Below are 20,549 nucleotides of genomic sequence, written 5' to 3' on the forward strand. Positions count from 1 at the left end.
TAGTTGAATATAGACACGTTGAATAGCTCAAATTGGAGATCATACTCGGATGGTTAATCTGCACCTACAGTATGATAGAGCTGGTGCGACCAATGGTGTTGTCTAGATACACAAAGCATGATTGTAGCATCTGTAGACAATGAAAGTCCTTGCATATTCTAATGCACGGATGTACACCAGGGAAGGGCATTGTAGTGACATTAGAATAAAGTTGCGGGCACAACTACAGCAAAAGTTGCAAGGAAGGCCATGTTCAACTGGCTGTCCCCTTACGGGAGAGTGCAGTCGTGTCAGCAAGGAAGGGTAGGGAGGGGTGGCAAGGAGGTGGTTTGAAGGCATAAAAGACAGTACAAGATTACTGGCATTGTGAGGTAGGGAGGGGAGCGGTTAAAATAAAATATGATTCAGCAAAATTGCAATATTGGCCTCTTGAAAAATGTCGAAACACCTTAGGTTGAATTGTAAACAGGTGTTTTTTTTTTATACTTTACTCTCCAAGTGGACATAGAGGGAGAATATAACAGTGTACCGAGTATAGCGAGGCACCGTGCATGAAGCATGGTGAGTGAAGTGAGCCATGCGAGGGGACGTGGTACACTTATACGGTAAGTTGACATACTGTAGCCACCCAAAATCTTTTCCATGTCAACATTTTGCTTTGTCGACCTTTCGACCCTGTTGACCTAAGTCATGTAGACCTTTTTTTTACTGTGTAGACCTATGGCCTGTCGACCAATAGTGGTGAACCTAATGACTGTTGACCTACTTATATTTGACCCTGTGTCCCGTACCCAATAACAGCAGGTTTGTCCAGGAGTACAGAAAAGTAAGGGTACAGTACAGTATATGGGGTATATTCAATTAAAGTCAGATCCATTCCGACATCAATTTGTCAGAATGGATCCGACAATACCTATTCAATTGTGCGGCCAAATCCGACTGTCAGATTTGGCTGCTGCTGCTCACCTGGCCCAGTGCCAGGACCAGGTGGGTAGCAGCAGCGGGAGGACAGTGCTGCTGCTGCTCAATCGGCACCATCCTCCCAGAGGTCTTGCTGCTGCTGCTCACCCTCCCGGTGGTGCTGCTTCTCATATGATGCTGTCCTCCTGGTGGTGCTGCTGCTTATTCATTGCCGTCCTTCTCATCTCAACTCCTCAATCCAACTTTATTTAAAGTCGGATTGAGATCGTCGGAAACGGGCCAAAACGTGTTGAATTTGGCCCCGTTTCCGACAAAAGCACACAGATTGGCGGCTATTCTACCGATCCACGTATTTTCCGACAGGTCAGAGCCTTCCGACCTTTTGGGGGAAAAAATTGAGTAGGACAAACAGCTGTTTCCGAATCTTAATGAATAGACCCCTATGTATTTCTAGTTGAATCACGGAAACTCTTTTCTGTTCACTTTTAAAAGGTTTATGATCTCTTTCCCTCCGTGATGTCTAAAGAATATTATCATATCTGGAATGAATGTAGACAATCATTCTATAACTTCGATGATGATGTATACAACGTATTTAAGGTATGTGGGTAGACATTTATGGTGTGCAAACTGGGAATGTTCCTGTATACATGTATGCAGTGTTTTCTTATGCTGTTTTCATATCGCAAAGCCGAGTCTGATCCGGGATCACATTTCAGGCTCTGACCCGGAAATGGCTCAGGACCAGCGCTTCCACATTAAACCAGGTTTTTCCACTATACAGAGGCTGACCCGGGTTTAATCCTTCTTATAACCCGGGTCAAATTGTTTACTCGACCCAGGTTATAAGTCTTGGTGCTTTCACACCACACCTCAGCCCAGGTCATTACATCAGCAATTATCAGGGTCTGAAGTGCAGTGTGAAAGGGGCCCCACTTATGCAAAGAACCGAAGTTTACTTGTGCACAGTCAAAATACTTTACTCCAGGATAAATAATAGGGCAGCCAAAGAGGCCTCCCAGCAACCTCCACACACCTTGTACCCCTGTGGGCCAGTCCAACCCTGTGCATGGGAGAATTGCAGACATTCATGATGGAGAAGAAGCACATGTTGGTAGTTGGTAGAGCAGGGGTAGCCAACTCCAGTCCTCGAGAACTACCAACAGTTCATGTTTTTCATTACTCACTGACACATTTTAAAAGATCCAAAGGTGGAGCCAATTACTTCACTTTTGATTCTGTGAGCAGATCTGGAAAATGTTAACTGTTGGTTGCTCTCGAAGGCTGGAGTTGACTACCCCTGGGGTAGAGAGAGAAGGAGAGAGAGAGTAATAGAGAGAGAGAGAGAGAGAGGGAGAGAGAAATATATTCAAAATTGCAACCATTGACAGACACACCTGGCACAGATTTTATACACAACCAGCAACTAAAGGCCCCAATACACTTATGCAACATTCACCTCAGAGAATCTGCATAAGATTTCCCTTAATCTGACTGGCAGCTTTCCGGCCAGCAAGATTGCATATGATACATCGAACCAATAGGAAACAAAGAACCAATACTGCACTCTCTAAACTCACATTCTCCCACCTCATGGTAAGGCTCCTGTCTTTTCTACCTGGTAGCTATTCTCTGGTCCAGTGCACTGATTGTGGACTCAGATACAGACACAGCACACTTGGTAGAAGCTGCTACCACTGGGCATGTGCAGCAGCTCTGCTCCTTACACTGCATGATGTGGTGACAGATCTAGTAATCATATTATAATTTGCCTACGATCTCCGGCTCTGATCTGATGAGCATGGGACCCCGGGATCACGTTTCCGGCTCTGACCCGGCAATGGCTCAGGACCAGCGCTTCCACATTAAACCCAGTTTGTTGATTATACAGAGGCTGACCCGGGTTTAACCCTTCTTATAACATGGGTCGCATTGTAATCGGAGCTGAAACAAATGCGTTATGACACTTTCCTAATTTCTTATCCGGATCCATCAGAATTGCATGAAAATGGCCCAAATCCCACTAGTGTATGGGCACCTTTAGGCCCTTATTCAGATCTGATTGCAGAACAAATTTGTTCTCAAAATGGGCAACACCATGTGCACTGCAGGTGGGGCAGATGCAACATGTGCAGAGAGCGTTAGATTTGTGTGATTTATTTTAAAGTAACCCATTGAAGGTTCCCTTGTACCATTGTTTCTTTAGAGAAACCTCTCTGCAGCAGTTATTCATTTTATGCCCCATTGTAGTGCAGTAGTTCATTTTCTGAACCATATTAGTGCCCTGGTTAACAATATGCCCCATAATAGTGCCTTTGTTTATTATATAAACCTTTGTTGTTCCCTAGTTTACATGATGTCCCATTGTAGCGCTACCTCTACACAATAATGCCACATCCCAATTGACATTATAACATACTGTACAATTTCTCCGAATTGTGAGGTGTCCCCCAGTTCAAATTATGTCACAATATAGTGCCTTCATTTCAAATTGTGCCACATTAAAATGCCTAGTTCTTCTTATACAACATTATAAAGCCTTCAACACTGCAAGGAGCAGATAAGTTTATGACGCATTACAGTGCCATCCAGCTCATATTTGGCCACTTTAAACTTTCCTCCAGTTCAAATTATGCAACATTACATTGAACAGCTAATATTTGGGCTCTATAACAATGGTACCCTTGCACCCACTATAATTATTCCCTTGACTAGGGGGTGTGTGGCCCACACCCAAGTGTCATCCTTCGAGGGGCGATACAAAAATTCTGAGTTCTCTTCAATGACTGGGTGTGTATGTAGCACTTGGCTTCTGTCACTCATCTCTGGGAATGCTGGGCATGCCCCCTGTTCAGATGTGGTGCGAAGAGGGGGGGGGGGGCATTCAGTGCACCAGGTGTCACCGATCCCAATGACACCCCTGATCTGGAGTGCTAGACATTCTCGACTGGCTTCTAAAATAAAAAAATTATAATGACTATGTAATTTTGAAGGCCATTGCTATTACCAACATTGGATCCTCAAAAGATCAAGTCGCCCACAATAAGACATTTTTACTACTTTCAAAGAAAAGTGATTTGTACATTTTTGGTTAAATTGGGGAAAAGAGATACAGATTGAGTATCCCGTATCCAAAATGATCGGGACCAGGAGAATTTTGGATAACGGATTATTCCGTATTTCAGAATATTTTAATATTTCAATTATGTATTTTGAAGTATCTTGCATGTTTGCTGTATAAACACATAAAATACACACAAATATATTTTATTACCACATAAAATACACACAAATATATTTTATTTGTTCAAAAAAACAAGGTTTCAAAACATGAAACAAAATTAGTGTACTATCTCAGATATTGAATTTGAATGCCAAGCAATCATGTTCTTGTACATATATAGTGCCAGTTACATATCATGTCACCAGTAGTGCTGTTACAAATGTCCCCAGTGAGTTTTTAGCAAAAAAAATATTTTTTTTTCACTTTCTGGAATGTATGGTTTTCGGAATAATTCGGATAACGGATACTCGGATACGGGATACTCAACCTGTATAAACTTTTCATTTTAGCCTAATGAAAGCCATGACAACCACATAAACAGGTAAAGCTTTATATCCTAATGTCTACCAATCTCTGACCTAAAATTAAACCCAGTCACGTGATTAGATCACCAACCAATTTGGATCTCAGTGGCAACCTCATGACATAGAACCTTGCCCATGGAATTTTCCAGGTATCATCCAAGGAGGGGTAGGACTCCCCAGGCTCTTCCGACAACCTGGACCTCTCTGCAGTAGCAGGGCCTGTGAAGATGCTTCTTCCCTGGTCCTTTACCCTAACTGACGTGTGACACCTGCAATGGATAATATTGCCCCTGTGTGTATAGAACCCCACAAACCAAACCATCAAGCCCATTGGTTTGACAGCAGAAAAGGGGTCGTACACTTGAAAGATGGTGGAGAAAGACAAACTGGGTAAAGGGTATGTTAAAACTAATCAAACATATTGGAGAATATCAATCAATAATAACCAGAAAAAAAGTTACTTTCAAAAGAAATCATGGCAGCAAACAATAGGCCATCTCAACTTTTCCACACAGTGGAGATGCTTTGCAAACCAGCATGCCTGCAGCACGATAAGTCCCTCACACAGGCATGATGCAAAGGATTTGCTAATTTTTTGCAGATACTGTAAGTGGCCAGATGTAATAGCTTCCGAGTTCAGTGGCCGTACGGGATGCCGACCAAACTTGGAGGTTTTTTAAAAGGGGCAGTCATTTTCCAGGCATTATAACGCATAGCTGCTGAACTCCCAGGACAATCAGTCGATAGTCCCCTCAATCCAGCCTGGAAACCCATCACACCAAAGGACAACCAATCTCTCAAGCATGTCAATGTAAACCATCTATCTTCATGGAACAGATTTGACCCAGTGGATGGAAAAGACATAGCTTATATTACCCGAAGGTTGCAACTTAGTACCTGTGATCTAGACCATGCCTCAACCAAACTTCTAAAAGGGTGCATGGATATTCAAAGCATGGCCGTCTCTTGTATTTATGTTAGAGATGTGCACCGGACACTTTTTGTGTTTGTGTTTTAGTTTTGGAACTGGATCTCCCTTCGTGGTTTGTATCTGGGTTGGTTTTTGACAAAACCACCTTTACGGGTTTTGGATTTGGAGCTGTATTTTTTTTTTTAATAATCATAAAAACAACTAAAATTCCAGAATTAGTTTTTGTGCTTTTGTTCCTACAGTATTGTTAACCCCAATAGCATTCAATTGCACATTTCCTGCCTATTCTAAAAACTAACAATAATGTTTTTAGGCATAAAGGTTGCAAATAGCTAGCTGGATGACTAAGCTGAGTGACACAAGTGGGTGGCACATCTAGGAGTGGAGACACAAGGAAGATTACTATTCGCACAGGACCCTTATGAGTTAGAGGATTATGGGTGGACCCCTAATAGTACATTAACTATCCAGTTACAGATACTGTGGGGGGTGTGCTACCACTGGACATCAAAAATGACACATATGACACAAGAAGAAAAAGTATGTCCTTATGTGGTGCACCTACTAGGACTCACACGAATAAAAATTAACTTTTATTTCACAATTTAAGAAAGCGAAATATAAAAACACACAAACAAAACATATACGCTATGTGTTTAAAAAACGGTGGCTCACTGGCTCCACACAAAGTTATGACTGTTTTAATATATTAAGGTACAGGAGTGGGTAGCCGACACTTCTTGTAGCAATTATATTGAATTTAATATTATAGTGTCTTATTGGCTGAATTCCCTGTGTGGAGGTGCACAGAGGTGATAGTCGTGTGGTGGTTTTAAGGGTTCATGGAGTTGACCCAGTTCTGGGGTGCAAATCACAGATAATTCCTTTCACTCTGGAATAATATCTCAATAATTAGCCTAATGCCTTCCTAGGCTGCTGCTTTTTGGCGGATAGACGAGGTCCCTGATAAGAGTTGACACAAGTGTCGACCAATGTCACGGATCCCAAGGGAATCTATTGGTGATTGTCACTATTGGTGAACTAAGGTGTACACGTATATCACCAATGGTCCAGTTTGGGGTTATCAACACAAATGTCGATTGGCAGTAATGGATTCCCACCACAAAATATTTTAAACACTCTGTCTCTTTAATGACTGTAGCTGGAATTGCTATAAGTTAGAAACAATATCAGTGTAACCACAAAGTCAAATGGTCTCTTTGTGGTGAATGCTTATAAAGAGTCAACTATCTTGTGTCGACTATTGTGTCAGCAGCACAGAGTACAGGCATAGGAGCTTTAGAGTAGCCCTACTGGTGATTTACCACATTAGATCAGGGTATCAATCTGTGATCCACATATAATATGTGGTTATATGTCTGGAAAAAATCACCATAGGTTGGACTGCTATAGTGATATTACATATAACAGAGTACCAGGATGAGAGTAATCGCTAAATGTGGTGACTACAATGCAAATATACATGTGTATTAAATATGATTTTCCATGAGTGGGGTTTTTTAAATATATATAATCATACAGCAGGTGTGATTGTAACACTATACTGGACACGTTTGTGGCGTGATGTCCCGCACCCTAGTATGAGCAGTGTTGCCAAATCAAAGCAAAGTGCTCCAAACGTGCCCCCTTGTAGATTGCTGTTCTGTGACTAGCGAGTATCGCCCGTGGCGCCCACCACATCAGCGAGGATCACCTCACACTACCAGATCGTTCATTAAACCACACTAGAGGAGCTCCTGTAAATTCAAAAATACAGATCAAAATACATCCTATTATGTGAGCGAGTCTGTAAGCGTCACCGCTAGCCGGCGCGCGCTTCGTAATAGCTTTTTCAAGGCCAAAGTTTGCAAATAGCTAGCTGGATGACTAAGCTGAGTGACACAAGTGGGTGGCACTGCAATGGCAGAAAGGATGGCATGGCAGTTTTAAAAACTTTGTTCGTTTGGAACCCATAAAAAAAGGAGGTGCAAGTTAGAATTGTCCTTGGACACTCACACCCACCCTCATGTTGTATTAACAGGACATGCACAGTTCAACAAGCCAATCATTTCAGCTGCAGGGTCTGCCACAACTGTGGCTGAAATAATTGGTTTGTTTGTACCCCTAGAAAAAAGAAGAGGGGCTCTGTCTGTTATATTAGTCCCGCAGTGCTGCTAAGTCTGCTAAAAATCTAGGGGTGCTTTGTATTGATAAAAAAAGAAGAAAAACAATTAAAAGCTCAGGAATGACTTCCTACTACTAATGCTGAAGCTGCTGCCACCAGTATATAAGTCCATCAACGTCGTCTGCTAAGGCCAATGCCCAATGTTGTAGAGGGCATAAAAAAAACATAAAGCAACATTTTACTAACTGTGTGTTCAGAGATATCACAAATCCCCAAGGAGAGTCAGTGGTGTAACTATAGAGGGTGTATGGGATGCAGCTGCTATGGAGCATGGTGGCTTGGGGGACCCAAAAGCAACCCCCTGCACCCACTTTTTGTACCAGGGAGGGAGCGAAGGAGGCAGCCACTGACCGATTCCTGGAGGGGGGAAGGAGGCAAAGCAGTTGTCTGTAAGCTGCTGCTGCAGAAAAGAGAGAGTAGTAGCCACTGCTGTATCCGACATTGTCAGGGACACACCATAGCATATGGGAGGTCGGAGGAAAGGAAGTGAAGCCACTGCTGCAGCCGCCATTGTCAGGGACGCACCATAGCATGAGGGAGGTCGGAGGAAAGGAAGAGGAGCTACTGCTGAAGCTGCCACTGCCTGTAGCCACACCATGAGGGGAGGGTAGGAGGAGCGGACGAGGGGCCCGCTGCTGCTGCTTATAGAAGCCGCCGCTGACAGGAGCTGCGCAATGAGGAAGGAAGGGAAGAGGATCCGTTTCTGATGCCACCGCTGCCTAGAGCTGCTCTGCAGACACAGGAAGAGCTGCTGCTGCCAATGACTGGAGCCGCAGCATGGAGGAAGGTGTAGACATCTGTAGCAGTCTAAACACCCCAGGGATGGGGATCATCCCTCAGTCCATTTGTCAATCGTACATCTTTGCCCACCATCTTTCCCTTCATCTATGCTGCCCCCCTGTCCATTTGTCTGTCAGTCTGTCCCCCAGTATGGTGTTCTGCCATCCGTCTATGCCCCCATCAGTCCCTCTGTGCTCACCAACCTTCTGACTTTTTATCTATGGTGCTCTGCCCCATCAGACTATGCCCCCTGTCCGTCCATCTATGCCCGCCACCCATTCATCTATCTATGGTGCTCTACCCCATCTGTCTATGCCACCTGCCCATCCATCTATGCCTGCCACCCGTGCATCTATCTATCTACGGTGCTTTGCCCTATCTGTCTATGCCCCCTGTCCTCCCGTCTATGCCCACCACCAGTCCATCTTTCTATCTATGGTGCTCTGTCCCATCTGTCTATGCCCCCAGCCCATTTATTTATGCCCACCACCCGTCTATCTTTCTGTCTATGGTGCTCTGCCCCCATCTGTCTATGCCTTCTGTCCATCTGTCTATGCCTGCCACCCATGCATCTTTCTATCTATGGTGCTCTGTCGCCATCTGCCTATGCCCCTGTCCATCCATATATGCACCACATCCATCTATGCCCATCCCCATCTATCTTTCTATGGTATTCTGTCCCCACATTTCCATCTTTGACCACCCTGTCAATCTCTCAGTCTGTACCCCATATGGTGGTTCTGTCCATCCGTCTGTCCATCTATGCCCGCCACCCATTCACCTATCTACGGTGCTCTGCCCCACCTGTCCATCTTTCTATCTATGGTGCTCTATCTATTCCCATTAATTTATGCCCGCCACCCATCTGTCTTTCTGTCTATTGTGCTCTACCCCCATCTGTCTATGCCCCCTGTCCATCTGTCAGTCGGTACCCCATATGGTGGTTCTGTCCATCCATCTGTCTGTCCCTCTCCCTGGTACTCTCTTCCCCTGGAATGGTCTCTTTCCCTATCCCTGACATGTTCTCTCTTTCCCCCCTCTCTTTTTCTCTCTCTACCTGGTGCTCTCTTACTCTCAACACTCTTTCTCTGTCCCTTTCTCTTCCTGACACCCTTCTCTCTCATTATATGACTCTCTCTCTCCCTCTCTCTCTCCTTGACACTCTATCTTGCTCTCCTCTTTCTCTCTCACTACCGCTAGCACCCCTCCCCCCCTCTCTCTCTCTCTCTCTCTCTGATAATCTCTCACTCCTCTCTCTTTCATTCCCTTTTCAATGCAGCCCTCTCTTTATCCCTACAACAACTGTCAAGTCATATGTAGCCTTTGCAAAGCCATAGTAAGCAGGGCTAAGGATGTCAACCACCTAGAAAACAATTCACCTTATACAGTTGGAGCCCCTGTCAACTTTGTTCCTTAGGTCGTGGCTCACCATGGCTATCCTATTGTTCTCAGCAGCAATACAATACATAGAACAATACAGTAGGGGATTAGCATAGTAATCCTATTACTCACTTAATCCAATTAACAGGCTAAATGAGGAGGGCTCCATCTGTACGTCACTTGCAGTACATTCATCAAAACTCAACAGTTATTGTCAAACTCAGAAACTTTGGCTTAGAGCGTAATCAGTCCAGCAACACCTAGCTCCCTTTTCTCTGTTGTGTCCAAGCTCCTGCAATCCACACCACCAACACCCTCATCATCAATTGCCTCCTCAATCAGGATCAGAAGTAGTCCTGTAGGCAATGTCATAGGCATGACTGGCTCATACTGACATCGTTTGTGAGGTTGAAAAAGACGTCAGTCTCGAGTTCAATCTATTAAAGTTATACTATTTGCATGTAACAAGGAAGATGAAATATGACAGCAGTCACCCAGTCGCAAAGCAGGTTACTGAGACCATAGCAACTATGCTGGTGTTAGAGGTGTGTCCAATATTCATTATTAGTGCAGTGTAATTTACACAGTTGGTCGAGGTACTGTTTCTCTGCTCTACCGTAGATTCCACTTCATTAGACAAGCAATTCCAAGACTGTACAAGGGATATTTAAAAAGTGCCATTAGTGTCCTCACTCAGAAACGCCATTGTACCCACTGTCCACTTAACCACCAACATGTGGACAGGTGGAACAGGACAAACGAATGACTACAGGGCTGTAACATCCTACCACCAACAGCAGCAGCATCTCACAAACATCAGCTCATTCCTAGACAGGCTACGCTGGGTATCAGTTGTTTCAGTAAGAGGAGAAAGCTGAGAAACTGAAGGACAATGGCTTACCAAACTTGGACTCTCCTGGAGATATGGGATAGTTGTTGTACTTTGTCACTGGAGGGCAACGCGTTCAAGGGAGTCAGCTAACCAGAGTGCCAACCAACCATGCTATACATTTGGACCATTCAACCAGCAGTTTCCACATGGAATAAGGCACCTATTACATATTTTTGCAGAGACATCAAGTCTCCATGTGCACCAGCACTTACTATAGTACAGAGCTTTTGAAATAGTTTGATCATTTTCCATCCAATATTCTACTATGGAAACCGAATATATCACATCTGAAGGAGAGACATCTAGGGGTAACCGCACAATCCATTTGGTTAGAGGCGGCACACTAAGTTACAGCAAGAAGGATGCAAAACCCCCCTGCTGGCATCAAATTGGACATGTTAGATATTGACCAACAGCTATTGAAACTAAATCGGAAATGAAGATTATTTATTACATGGCATCTTACTCTCGGATAACTACAAGGAGAAAATGATCCACAGAGGATTCAGGATAAGAAACACCCCATGTTAGGTAGATTTGACCCCGAGTTTTGCACCAAGTGGATTCATATCCTTAACAAATGTAGTTTTGATCTCATGTTGTTAGTGGTGGAACACATGGGCAAGGGCAAGTGACTTCATCATGGTTTTTTTAATGGATCATAATACATAAAAAAAAAGATGAGGGAGAGAAGATTATAAATAACCAAATTCTTATTACATTCCAACAATTTGGAGTAGATTCTGTATAAAAGTGGATTCAACAATACGCTTATACCGAGAAGCATCAAAGTCTGTTTGATAGGATACCTATTCAGAAGTTTAGTGGGCCATCAGGTGACTAATTTAGAACCTTACTGCATGACTAACTTCAGACCAGTTTCAAACCTTCTTTTTCTAGGAAAGGTTATTGAGAAAGTGGTTGTAACGCAATTAGAAATTCACCTGTCAACACATGATATTTATTATTCATTCTAGTCACCATTCAGTAGAAGACATAGCACAAAAAACGCCCTGGTATGTGTGCTGAAGGATCTTCTAATGGCACAATACATACTGTAGGTGACTGTTCTATCTTATTCCTTCTGGATTTATAGCATTTGAAACTGTGGACCATGGGATTCTGAAGAATTTCTGTGGACTGGATGGCACAGTCCTTAGCTGATTCAAATAATTTCTCACCGGAGGGTCACAGAGTTTTCTTCCAAGGGTCGGTCCTGGTTCCCAAAATACGGGGGACAAAACAAGTAGGGGTCCCCCGTATTTTGAGAACCAGCACAAGGCCCAACCAGCCAGCAGGGTAATGTCACAGTCGGGTGGAGACTTTTTATACAAGCCATAAGTCCCCAAGCATTAACCCCCTGACCGGTCAACATGGGAGTGTAAAATGAAGGGGTCTCCCCATCCAGAATTTACCTACACAGGCTGATATTATTATTATTATTATTATTATTATTATTATTATTATTATTATTATTATTATTATTTTTAGCAACAAAAATAATTTTCCTTTTTTGCCAATTTCTTTCAGCATGTGCAATTAAAAATAATAACAAGTGTGAAGCCTAAGGATTGTTCAGATGTTATGTATGCTAGAGGCGATTATGAATACGCAGGTAAGTTGTCTCTTGGATCCCTTTTGTCTAAATTAGGGCTAAAGTATTTTTATGAAGTGGCATTTTTTTATTTTTAGATGAAGATTTTATGTTGGACTAACACTAAGGGCCCAATTAACAACAAAAAGTAATCCCTTTAGCACTTGTAGACAAATATCAGGTAAGGAACACGGGGGCTGATGTATTAAGCCTTAAAGGCCCCCATACACTATACGATTTGGGCACGATTTCACCCGATTCGGATGAATCGGGCCATGAAATCGTCCCAAATCGCATGTTTTGACATCCCCTCCGATCCGATGCGCGGTCCCGTGCACATCGGATCGGAGTCGGGCAGTCGGACCGGCTGTACATAAGATTTCCTAAATCTTATGTGCAGCCTCCGGGCGGGGGACGCCAGAGCCGGGCAGGGGGAGAGCCGGGCAGAGTCAGCGGCGGCAGATGCCGCGCTGGTGACACAGGCAGCGTGCGGGGGTGGACGCCGGTGAACTGACGAGGGAGCTGGGCGCAGGAGGACCGGGGACAACTCTGCATCTGCAAGGAATTTTTTTTTTACAAATGAATGGGCAGCCAGTGATTGGCTGAGAGAGCTCTCAGCCAATCAGCAATTGGCTGAGAGAGCTCTCAGCCAATCACTGGCTTCCCATTCATTTGTATTGTTTTTTTTCCCTGGCTTGCAGTGCAGAGTGTATGAGTCCCCGATCCTCCTGCCCAGCTCCCTCGTCTGTTCACAGGCGTCCACCCCCGCGCGCTGCCTCTGTGTCCCCAGCCCTGCTCTCCAACGCCCCCCCCGCCCGCAGCCTATTTGACAGCTTACTATGCCCGGCCCCTCGCCCGCTGATTCTGCCCGGATCTCCCCCTGCAGCTCCCTGGGAGTTTCATATGATAAATCGCATGGCGATTTATCATATGCAAAACTTGGCACATCAAGTGCCTCATCATGTGTGAAACCTCCCGGGGAGCTGCCGGGGAAATCAGGTCCGACTTGTCCCTAGGACAAGTCGGGCTAATGTATGGGGGCCTTAACAAGAGATAAATGCAAGGGTGATAAAGAGAGATAAACCTTCAGCCAAAATTGGGGGGGAAAGCAAAAGAGGGGGGGGGGGGGGGTATTGATCCATGCAGGTTAGTCCACACTGTGCCACAGCCATATATATATATATATATATATATATATATATATATAACCAAGCAAAGATGCACGTCACTCCGGGTCTGGTGTCAATCACAAAAAAGTTTACTGCGCAATGTCTACGCCGTTTCGGGCTAGGCCCGTCTTCAGGACATTGACAGGCAATGTCCTGAAGACGGGCCTAGACCGAAACGGCGTAGACATTGCGCAGTAAACTTTTTTGTGATTGACACCAGACCCGGAGTGACGTGCATCTTTGCTTGGTTGTACATGTTGGTGATTCTTCGCCCTCAGCACGGGCACCTGGGCAAGTAAAACAGCTGCACCTGTCAGCAGAGGAGTTGCCGGACAATACTCATTGTATATATATATATATATATATATATATATATATATGTAGACAAAGAAGCAGACAGCGGCACTCTGGGATTTTTCAAAAACGTATATTAGTGCAAAAATAGCATACCAACGTTTCGGGCATAAGGTACCCCTTTGTCAAGGTGCACTATTCACCTTGACAATGGGGTACCTTATGCCCCGAAACGTTGGTATGCTATTTTTGCACTAATATAAGTTTTTGAAAATTCCCAGAGTGCCGCTGTCTGCTTCTTTGTCTACTCCTGCACAACTGTTCCGGAAGGCACCTGGGTCCCTGACCAGCTGGGGGAGTGCCAGGTCAACACACACCTTGCTATATATATATATATATATATATATATATATATATATATATATATATATGCAGCGCAGGTCCCGGCACTCCTTGCTTAATAGGTGAACTGCTCCGGTGTCGTCAGGGACGGGCTGCGTCCCGAAACATGTCGGCTTCTTGAAATAAAGTTTTTTCACCTGCAAAGAGAAGTCTTCTGAGTGCCGCTTATTCGAGGATTCTATATATATATATATATATATATATATATAAATCAGCAGATGGACCGGCACTCTGTGCTGATAGCCAGGTAACTTGCCCTGGTGCCTTCTCAGCTTTGTAGATAAAGCAGGAATACAGGAGACTGTGGAGCGGCACTCAGGAAATAAATGTAGCAATAATCGACACTACATGGAAACTGACGACATTGTAGTGTCGATTATTGCTACATTTATTTCCTGAGTGCCGCTCCACAGTCTCCTATATATATATATATATATATATATATATATATATATATATATATATATATATATATATATATATATATATATATATATATATACAGCGTGTTTGTAGCCGGCACTCCCAAATCGAGGTCCAATAAGTACTGACCCGGTGCCTTCCACTGTGGACCCGCAGGTCCCAGTACAGGATACAGGAATGAGGCGGCACTCTCGGATTTGCAAAAACGTGCTATTTATTGTCCGACAGGTTTCGGCCATCTAAGAAATATTTTGTCAGAGAGAGTGAACTAGAATAAGGGCCTCAGTTCCTGCTGGAGCCTGCTGAAAAATAGCCCTATATATATATATATATATATATATATATATATATATATATATATATATATATATATATATAGAGAGAGAGAGAGAGAGAGAGAGAGAGAGAGAGAGAGAGAGAGAGAGAGAGAGAGAGAGAGAGAGAGAGAGAGAGAGAGAGAGAGAGAGAGAGAGAGAGAGAGAGAGAGAGAGAGAGAGAGAGAGAAAGGATCGTGGCACACTCCGGTCTTGTAATAAAGGCAAGGTACACAAGAGTACTGAGCAACGTTTCGGGGGTTTATTCCGTCTTCAAGGCATAAGAACAAATGACAGACATTCAAACACTCACCTATATTGCCTCCGTTCAGTCCTGCGCGCCTTCTCCAGGGTGCTGGCGTTCCTGCCTGGCTTCCCCGTCAGACCGGCTCTCAGTGATGACGTCACCGTCCCTGGGATTCCTAGTCTGTAGGGCAGGCTTCAGCGGTTGCCTAGCAACCCTCCGGAGGGTTCGGCTGCATGGAAACAGAACAGACAGCGCAAGGTTATTTACAGCAAAAAACAGAACCAAGTGCAGGTTACAAAAATATGTGAAAATGAAATGACACTGGAAAGGCATGAGGACTGTCACCGGGCACCAAACAATAGAGAAAAATGGGAGACGCAGCAAGGGGTTAGAGGGTAGGAGAGAGGCAGGTTATTTACAGAAACATGCTGAAGCATAATTGTTCATTGAGTCCTTTGGGGCTAACGGTATCAAGTCTATGAATCCAGCTAGTTTCTAGCTGTAACAGTTCCTTTCCCCTGTCACCTCCGCGATGGTCATCAGGGATCTGGTCGATGATGATGTATCGTAAACTTGCCAGTGAGTGTCTTACTGCTGCAAAGTGTTTCGCTACTGGCTGGTCCATGGGTTTATTGTTGATCGCAGCTTTGATTGCAGAACGATGGAGCTCTTTGAAAGTCCTTCTGGTTTTGCCCACGTACCCCAATCCGCAGGGACACAGGATGAGATAGACTACATGGGTACTGGAGCAAGTCAAGGGGTATTTTATTTTGTATTTAATGCGCAAATGGGGATGGTTGAACGTTATTGAATGGATCATCGCGTTGCAGGTGGTGCAACCTGTGCATCTGTAGCACCCACCTGGTTTTTTCAATGTCCCAGCCGGGACTCTGGGTGATATGTCAGTCCTGACTAGCCAGTCGCGGATGTTCTTCCCCCTGGTGTAGCAGGACATGAGTCTAGATGTCTTGAGTTCTTTGAGGTCTCTATCGGATTGGAGAATGGGCCATAGATCTCTTGAGGTTGTGGAGATGGATGTATCAGCCACGTTTAACGACCGGACCCATCGAATAGTGTCTGTGCTGGACGTAGGTTTCTCTCGTCTTTTGAGTGCAGTTTCACGGCTGATGAGATCTACTCGTTTCCGCGCTTTGTCTACTGTACTTTTGGAGTAGCCTCTCGAGAGGAATTTTTCCTGCATCTTCTCCAGATCAGGCTGTAGGTTAGCATCATTGTTAGTAATCCTCTTTACCCGAAGAAGTTGCGAAAACGGTAATCCCCGTTTAAGGGCTGGCGGGTGGTGACTTTGAGCAAGGAGCAGGGTGTTTCTGTCTGTCGGTTTTGAAAAGATGGACGTTTTGAGTTTACCTTCTGCTTTTGTGATACATACGTCTAGGTAGTTTACGGAGGTAAGGCTCATGGAATAAGTGTACTTGATGGGGCTGGGTTGGGAGTTGATATTGTCAATAGCTGCCACAAACTCTGCTTGAGTTCCAGTCCATAGTAAGAGCACGTCATCGATGTTCCTCGTATAGAAGCTGATCCTGGTGCTCAATTCACCGGTGAGGAAGGTATGGTGTTCAAGGGTCGCCATGTATGCATTTGCGTAAGCTGGAGCGACCGGAGATCCCATAGCGCATCCAGCGCATTGGAGGTAGAATTTTTTATTAAAGAAAAAGTAGTTTCTGTGTAGGATCAGAGACAGTAATGAGATGAATAGATCTATGGCAGGTCCTTGATATTCTGTGTCCTGTTCCAGGAGTTCCCTGGTAGCAGTTAGACCCCCTTCATGGGGGATGCTCGTATAGAGGCTGCTGATGTCAAGGGTGATGAGCCATGTATCCTCTGGTATAGTCTCGATCTGGTCCAGTTTGGTGAGGAGATGAGTAGTATCTTGCAGGTAGGCTGGGGTTTTTTGGATGACAGGTTGAAGGAATTTATCCAGAAAAGAAGAGATGGGGCTGTACAGGGAGTTTCTGGCCGAAATGATTGGCCTGCCCGGTGGATTTTGAAGATTTATATGTATTTTGGGTAGGCAATACATTAAAGGTACTCGAGGGAAGTCAGTGGTCAGGTAACTTTTGACTGAGCTGGGTATTCTTTCTTGGGAAACGGCTTCGGAGAGGATGATGTCCAACTCTTTTTTGTACCGTGGGGTAGGGTCATTGGGTAACAGCATATAGGTTTCAGTTTTGGAAAGCTGTGACAAGATTTCTTTCTGGTAGTCATCGACATCCCAGACAACGATGCCGCCCCCCTTGTCTGCTGGGAGGAACATCACGTCATCATATTGGCTCATGTTCCTGAGGGCTGTCCACTCGTCTTTGGATAGGTTATATATATAAGCACTTACCCCTTCAAGGAAAGGAATTGGAGCCGGCACTCAGCAGTTGGTGAAAGTAAAATAGTGTTTTAATGCAAAAACATAGTTGCAATGGTGACAGCTGTTATCCTGACAGCTGTTTCAACTGCTCCTTGACAGTTTTCATCAGAGGCTGATGAAAACTGCCAAGGACAGGGGTATGTGTATAATGCGTTATACACACACTCTCTTATATATTTAGCTACGTGTGTATGTATATATATGTAGATCCGGTGTGTGGGTGGCATTCCAAATTAAAACATGGATTCAGAAGTCGGATACTCGACCATACATCTCATATATTAAGCTACATGTGTCAATCATGTGTGTGTGTAACGCTGGGTGGAGTAAACCCCCGCCCCGCATTATACACACGTAGCTAAATATATAAGAGAGTGTGTGTATAACGCATTATACACATACCCCTGTCCAGGTAGGTCCACGCCCCCAACCGCACCTTCACCGTCCACGCCCCCAACCGCCCATCACCATCCACGCCCAGAGCCGCCCACCTCGCCCCCGTCTCCTGCCACCGTTACACTGCTCACCCGGGCAGCTATGCCGCAGAGCAACTCCCCGCCGGCTGCTCCTGCCTGATGGCCGGCCTGGATACTTAGTCCAGCTGCCTGCAGTCTGCCCGCCTACCCAGTCCGGCTGGCGCCGCCTGCAGCGCAATTATACACAAGCTGGCACACAGTGGGATTCGGCTGTGCGCCGTATGGACTGTGGGAGCAGGCTCAAGCGCCAGGAGCGAGCCACCGGGGGATAGGATAAACAGATCGGCCCTGGGGGCGTGGCCTCACTACCCATGCTACAGCCTGGTCCTGATTCTCCCAAGAGAGGAGAAAAACAATCCTCTGCGTTGAGCTTTCTGCAGCTTGAAGGGGAGCAAGGAAGGGTCAGCAATGAATAACATTGAGAAGTTTGCAAGTAGTATTTTTCGGGGGGAGGGAAGAGATATGTGCATATGCAATGTGGGGATGTGTGTGTGGGGAGGGGGGTGTTCATATATAGTATATATGTGTGTGTGTAGTGGGGTTCATAATCAGTCTGTGTGTGTATGTGGGTTCATATACAGTATGTATATGTGGGGGTGTTCATATACACTATATGTGCGTGTGTGAGAGGGGATCACAGCACCCTCGCACCCAACCCTCACCCACGCCACCGCCACACCCACCCAATACTCCACCCACAGCAGCCCCACATCCACTTAAGAACAACACACCCGCCCCTCCTGCACCCTCAGTATTTCCCCACCCGCCTCTCCTGCACACGCCATCTTTGACACAATAAAGGCCTTCACACTTTACAGGGACGGAGCCCCTCACGACGGTGTAAAGAGCGCCCGTAGGGCGCGATGAATTACCTAGTATATTTATATATACATAGAACACAATAGTGCGCAAGTCGTTGTCTCTTAAAGTCAGTCCTAATATCACTTTATTTGCACTTTAGGTCACATATTTCGCCGGCAGTTCAACAGGCCTGGATCCTCAGGTAACACAAGCTAAAGCGCTTTATAGTGCATGTATCAATTGGTAAAAGTTTTTTTCCTTTAAAAGTCCATTCAGGAACAATAAGAGTAAATCACGTACCACATTCAGCAGTTAACACAACCGCAGTGATTACAGCAGAAAAGAAGTTTCGCCGTCTGCATTAAGCAGTTAGTTGGAGCGGTTACACTCTCAATACCGACACCAGGCCACCCCCTATGCGTTTCATCACCGAGACTTTGTCAGAGGGCTGGCCTAGCGTCGGTCAGTAGCCTCTAAGTAGACCGGCTGCACCCATACATCACACTCAGCTGACTTACTATGCAAATTATATACTTTACTTTACTTTTTCTAACCTCGGTAGCAATGGGCTTTCTCCATTCGTGAATGTGCAAACCTTTTGCTATAAAGAAATTTTGCTATATGAAGAAATTTTGCTATATAAAGAAATTTTGCTATACAAAGAAACAGTGTATACATACATACATACATACAATTTCAGTTGTTTAAACAATATCACTTACTGTACTTATAACTGTGCACCGAACTATATATGTAAATGTGATAAACAATATATTGGCAAGACAAGCAGAGCCCTAAAGGTACGTTTAGGGGAGCATTTTAGAAACATTAAGAACGGTTTCGAAAACCATTGCATGTCTGCCCATTTTAAACAGTCACACAATTGCTCCATTAATGATCTTGTCAGTTTTAAAATAATAGAACAAGTTAAGGGCAATTGGCGTAAAAATAATGTAGAGGTTGCATTAGCACAGGCAGAGATGCGTTGGATCTATGAGCTGAAGACCCTGAGTCCCCAGGGACTAAATGGGGATTTCGAGCTCAAATGGTTCATGTAACAGATGAGGTTACCACTTGCCAATAAATGAAATAAAATAAAGACACAATTTCCTTCTCATAAAAATAAATAGACTCTTTAGCAACATTTTAGATACATGAAACATTTAGTGTTTGCATGATAATTTTAACAAATAAATACCGTGACTAACAGATTAAATAGTTATTGTCCCGACTAGGATATAATAAAATAAAATATATCCCGTTTTTAAATAAAATCATTAAATAAAGATAAAAACACCTTTTTATGTTTTAAAATAGCCATAGTTTGTAGGAAATAAATTTGCGGAGAACACCAAATATGCCTTTAAGAACACCGGGCGATATGGATGAAAAATAACCTAGGAGGAACATGGATGAAGAAGACGGACGGATATAAATGTGACCACGTGACCACTATCACCTCAGCCTTGACAAAGATCCCGCTGTGGATTGAAACGCGTTGGCCAGGTGAACGTGGTCACTTTTTCTACCTTCCAACCACCCCCCAGAACGGAGCCGCAAAACGAAGCCGCACAACGGAGCCGGCATTTCTTATCATTACCAGAAGGACTTTCCTCCTACCTAGAAGCCGGGACCACGGCTACGGGAATCAGCAGGGAGTCGTAAGGTACAAATTACAGCAGCAGTAACCAGCCACAGAAGCGGCAGGTGGTTTAAAAATCCACCCTTCATATCCTGGACTGTAGGCGCTGGGATGGACTGAGCTCACC

At 44.5% G+C, this 20,549-nt stretch overlaps 1 protein-coding gene across 4 annotated transcripts in view; it reads left to right on the top strand.

Annotated features, from left to right (window-relative positions):
• LOC146009240 (alpha-2-macroglobulin-like) overlaps positions 1 to 20,549 on the top strand; it is a 144,068-nt gene that overhangs the window by 58,132 nt on the left and 65,387 nt on the right. For 3 of the 4 annotated variants that reach the window (XR_014444627.1, XM_083149403.1, XM_083149405.1), the window contains exons 16-18: positions 1,414 to 1,521; positions 12,208 to 12,292; positions 18,941 to 18,982. Coding sequence is in view for 3 of the 4 variants with exons in the window: in XM_083149403.1 (XP_083005529.1) it covers positions 1,414 to 1,521; positions 12,208 to 12,292; positions 18,941 to 18,982 (235 nt within the window). In the remaining variant the exon portion in view is untranslated. The remainder of the gene's footprint in view (positions 1 to 1,413; positions 1,522 to 12,207; positions 12,293 to 18,940; positions 18,983 to 20,549) is intronic. The other variant, XM_083149404.1, reaches the window with a different exon arrangement.

This window comes from Crinia signifera, chromosome 6, assembly GCF_055691185.1.
Source record: "Crinia signifera chromosome 6, ASM5569118v1, whole genome shotgun sequence".
NCBI classification, from domain to species: Eukaryota; Metazoa; Chordata; class Amphibia; order Anura; family Myobatrachidae; genus Crinia; species Crinia signifera.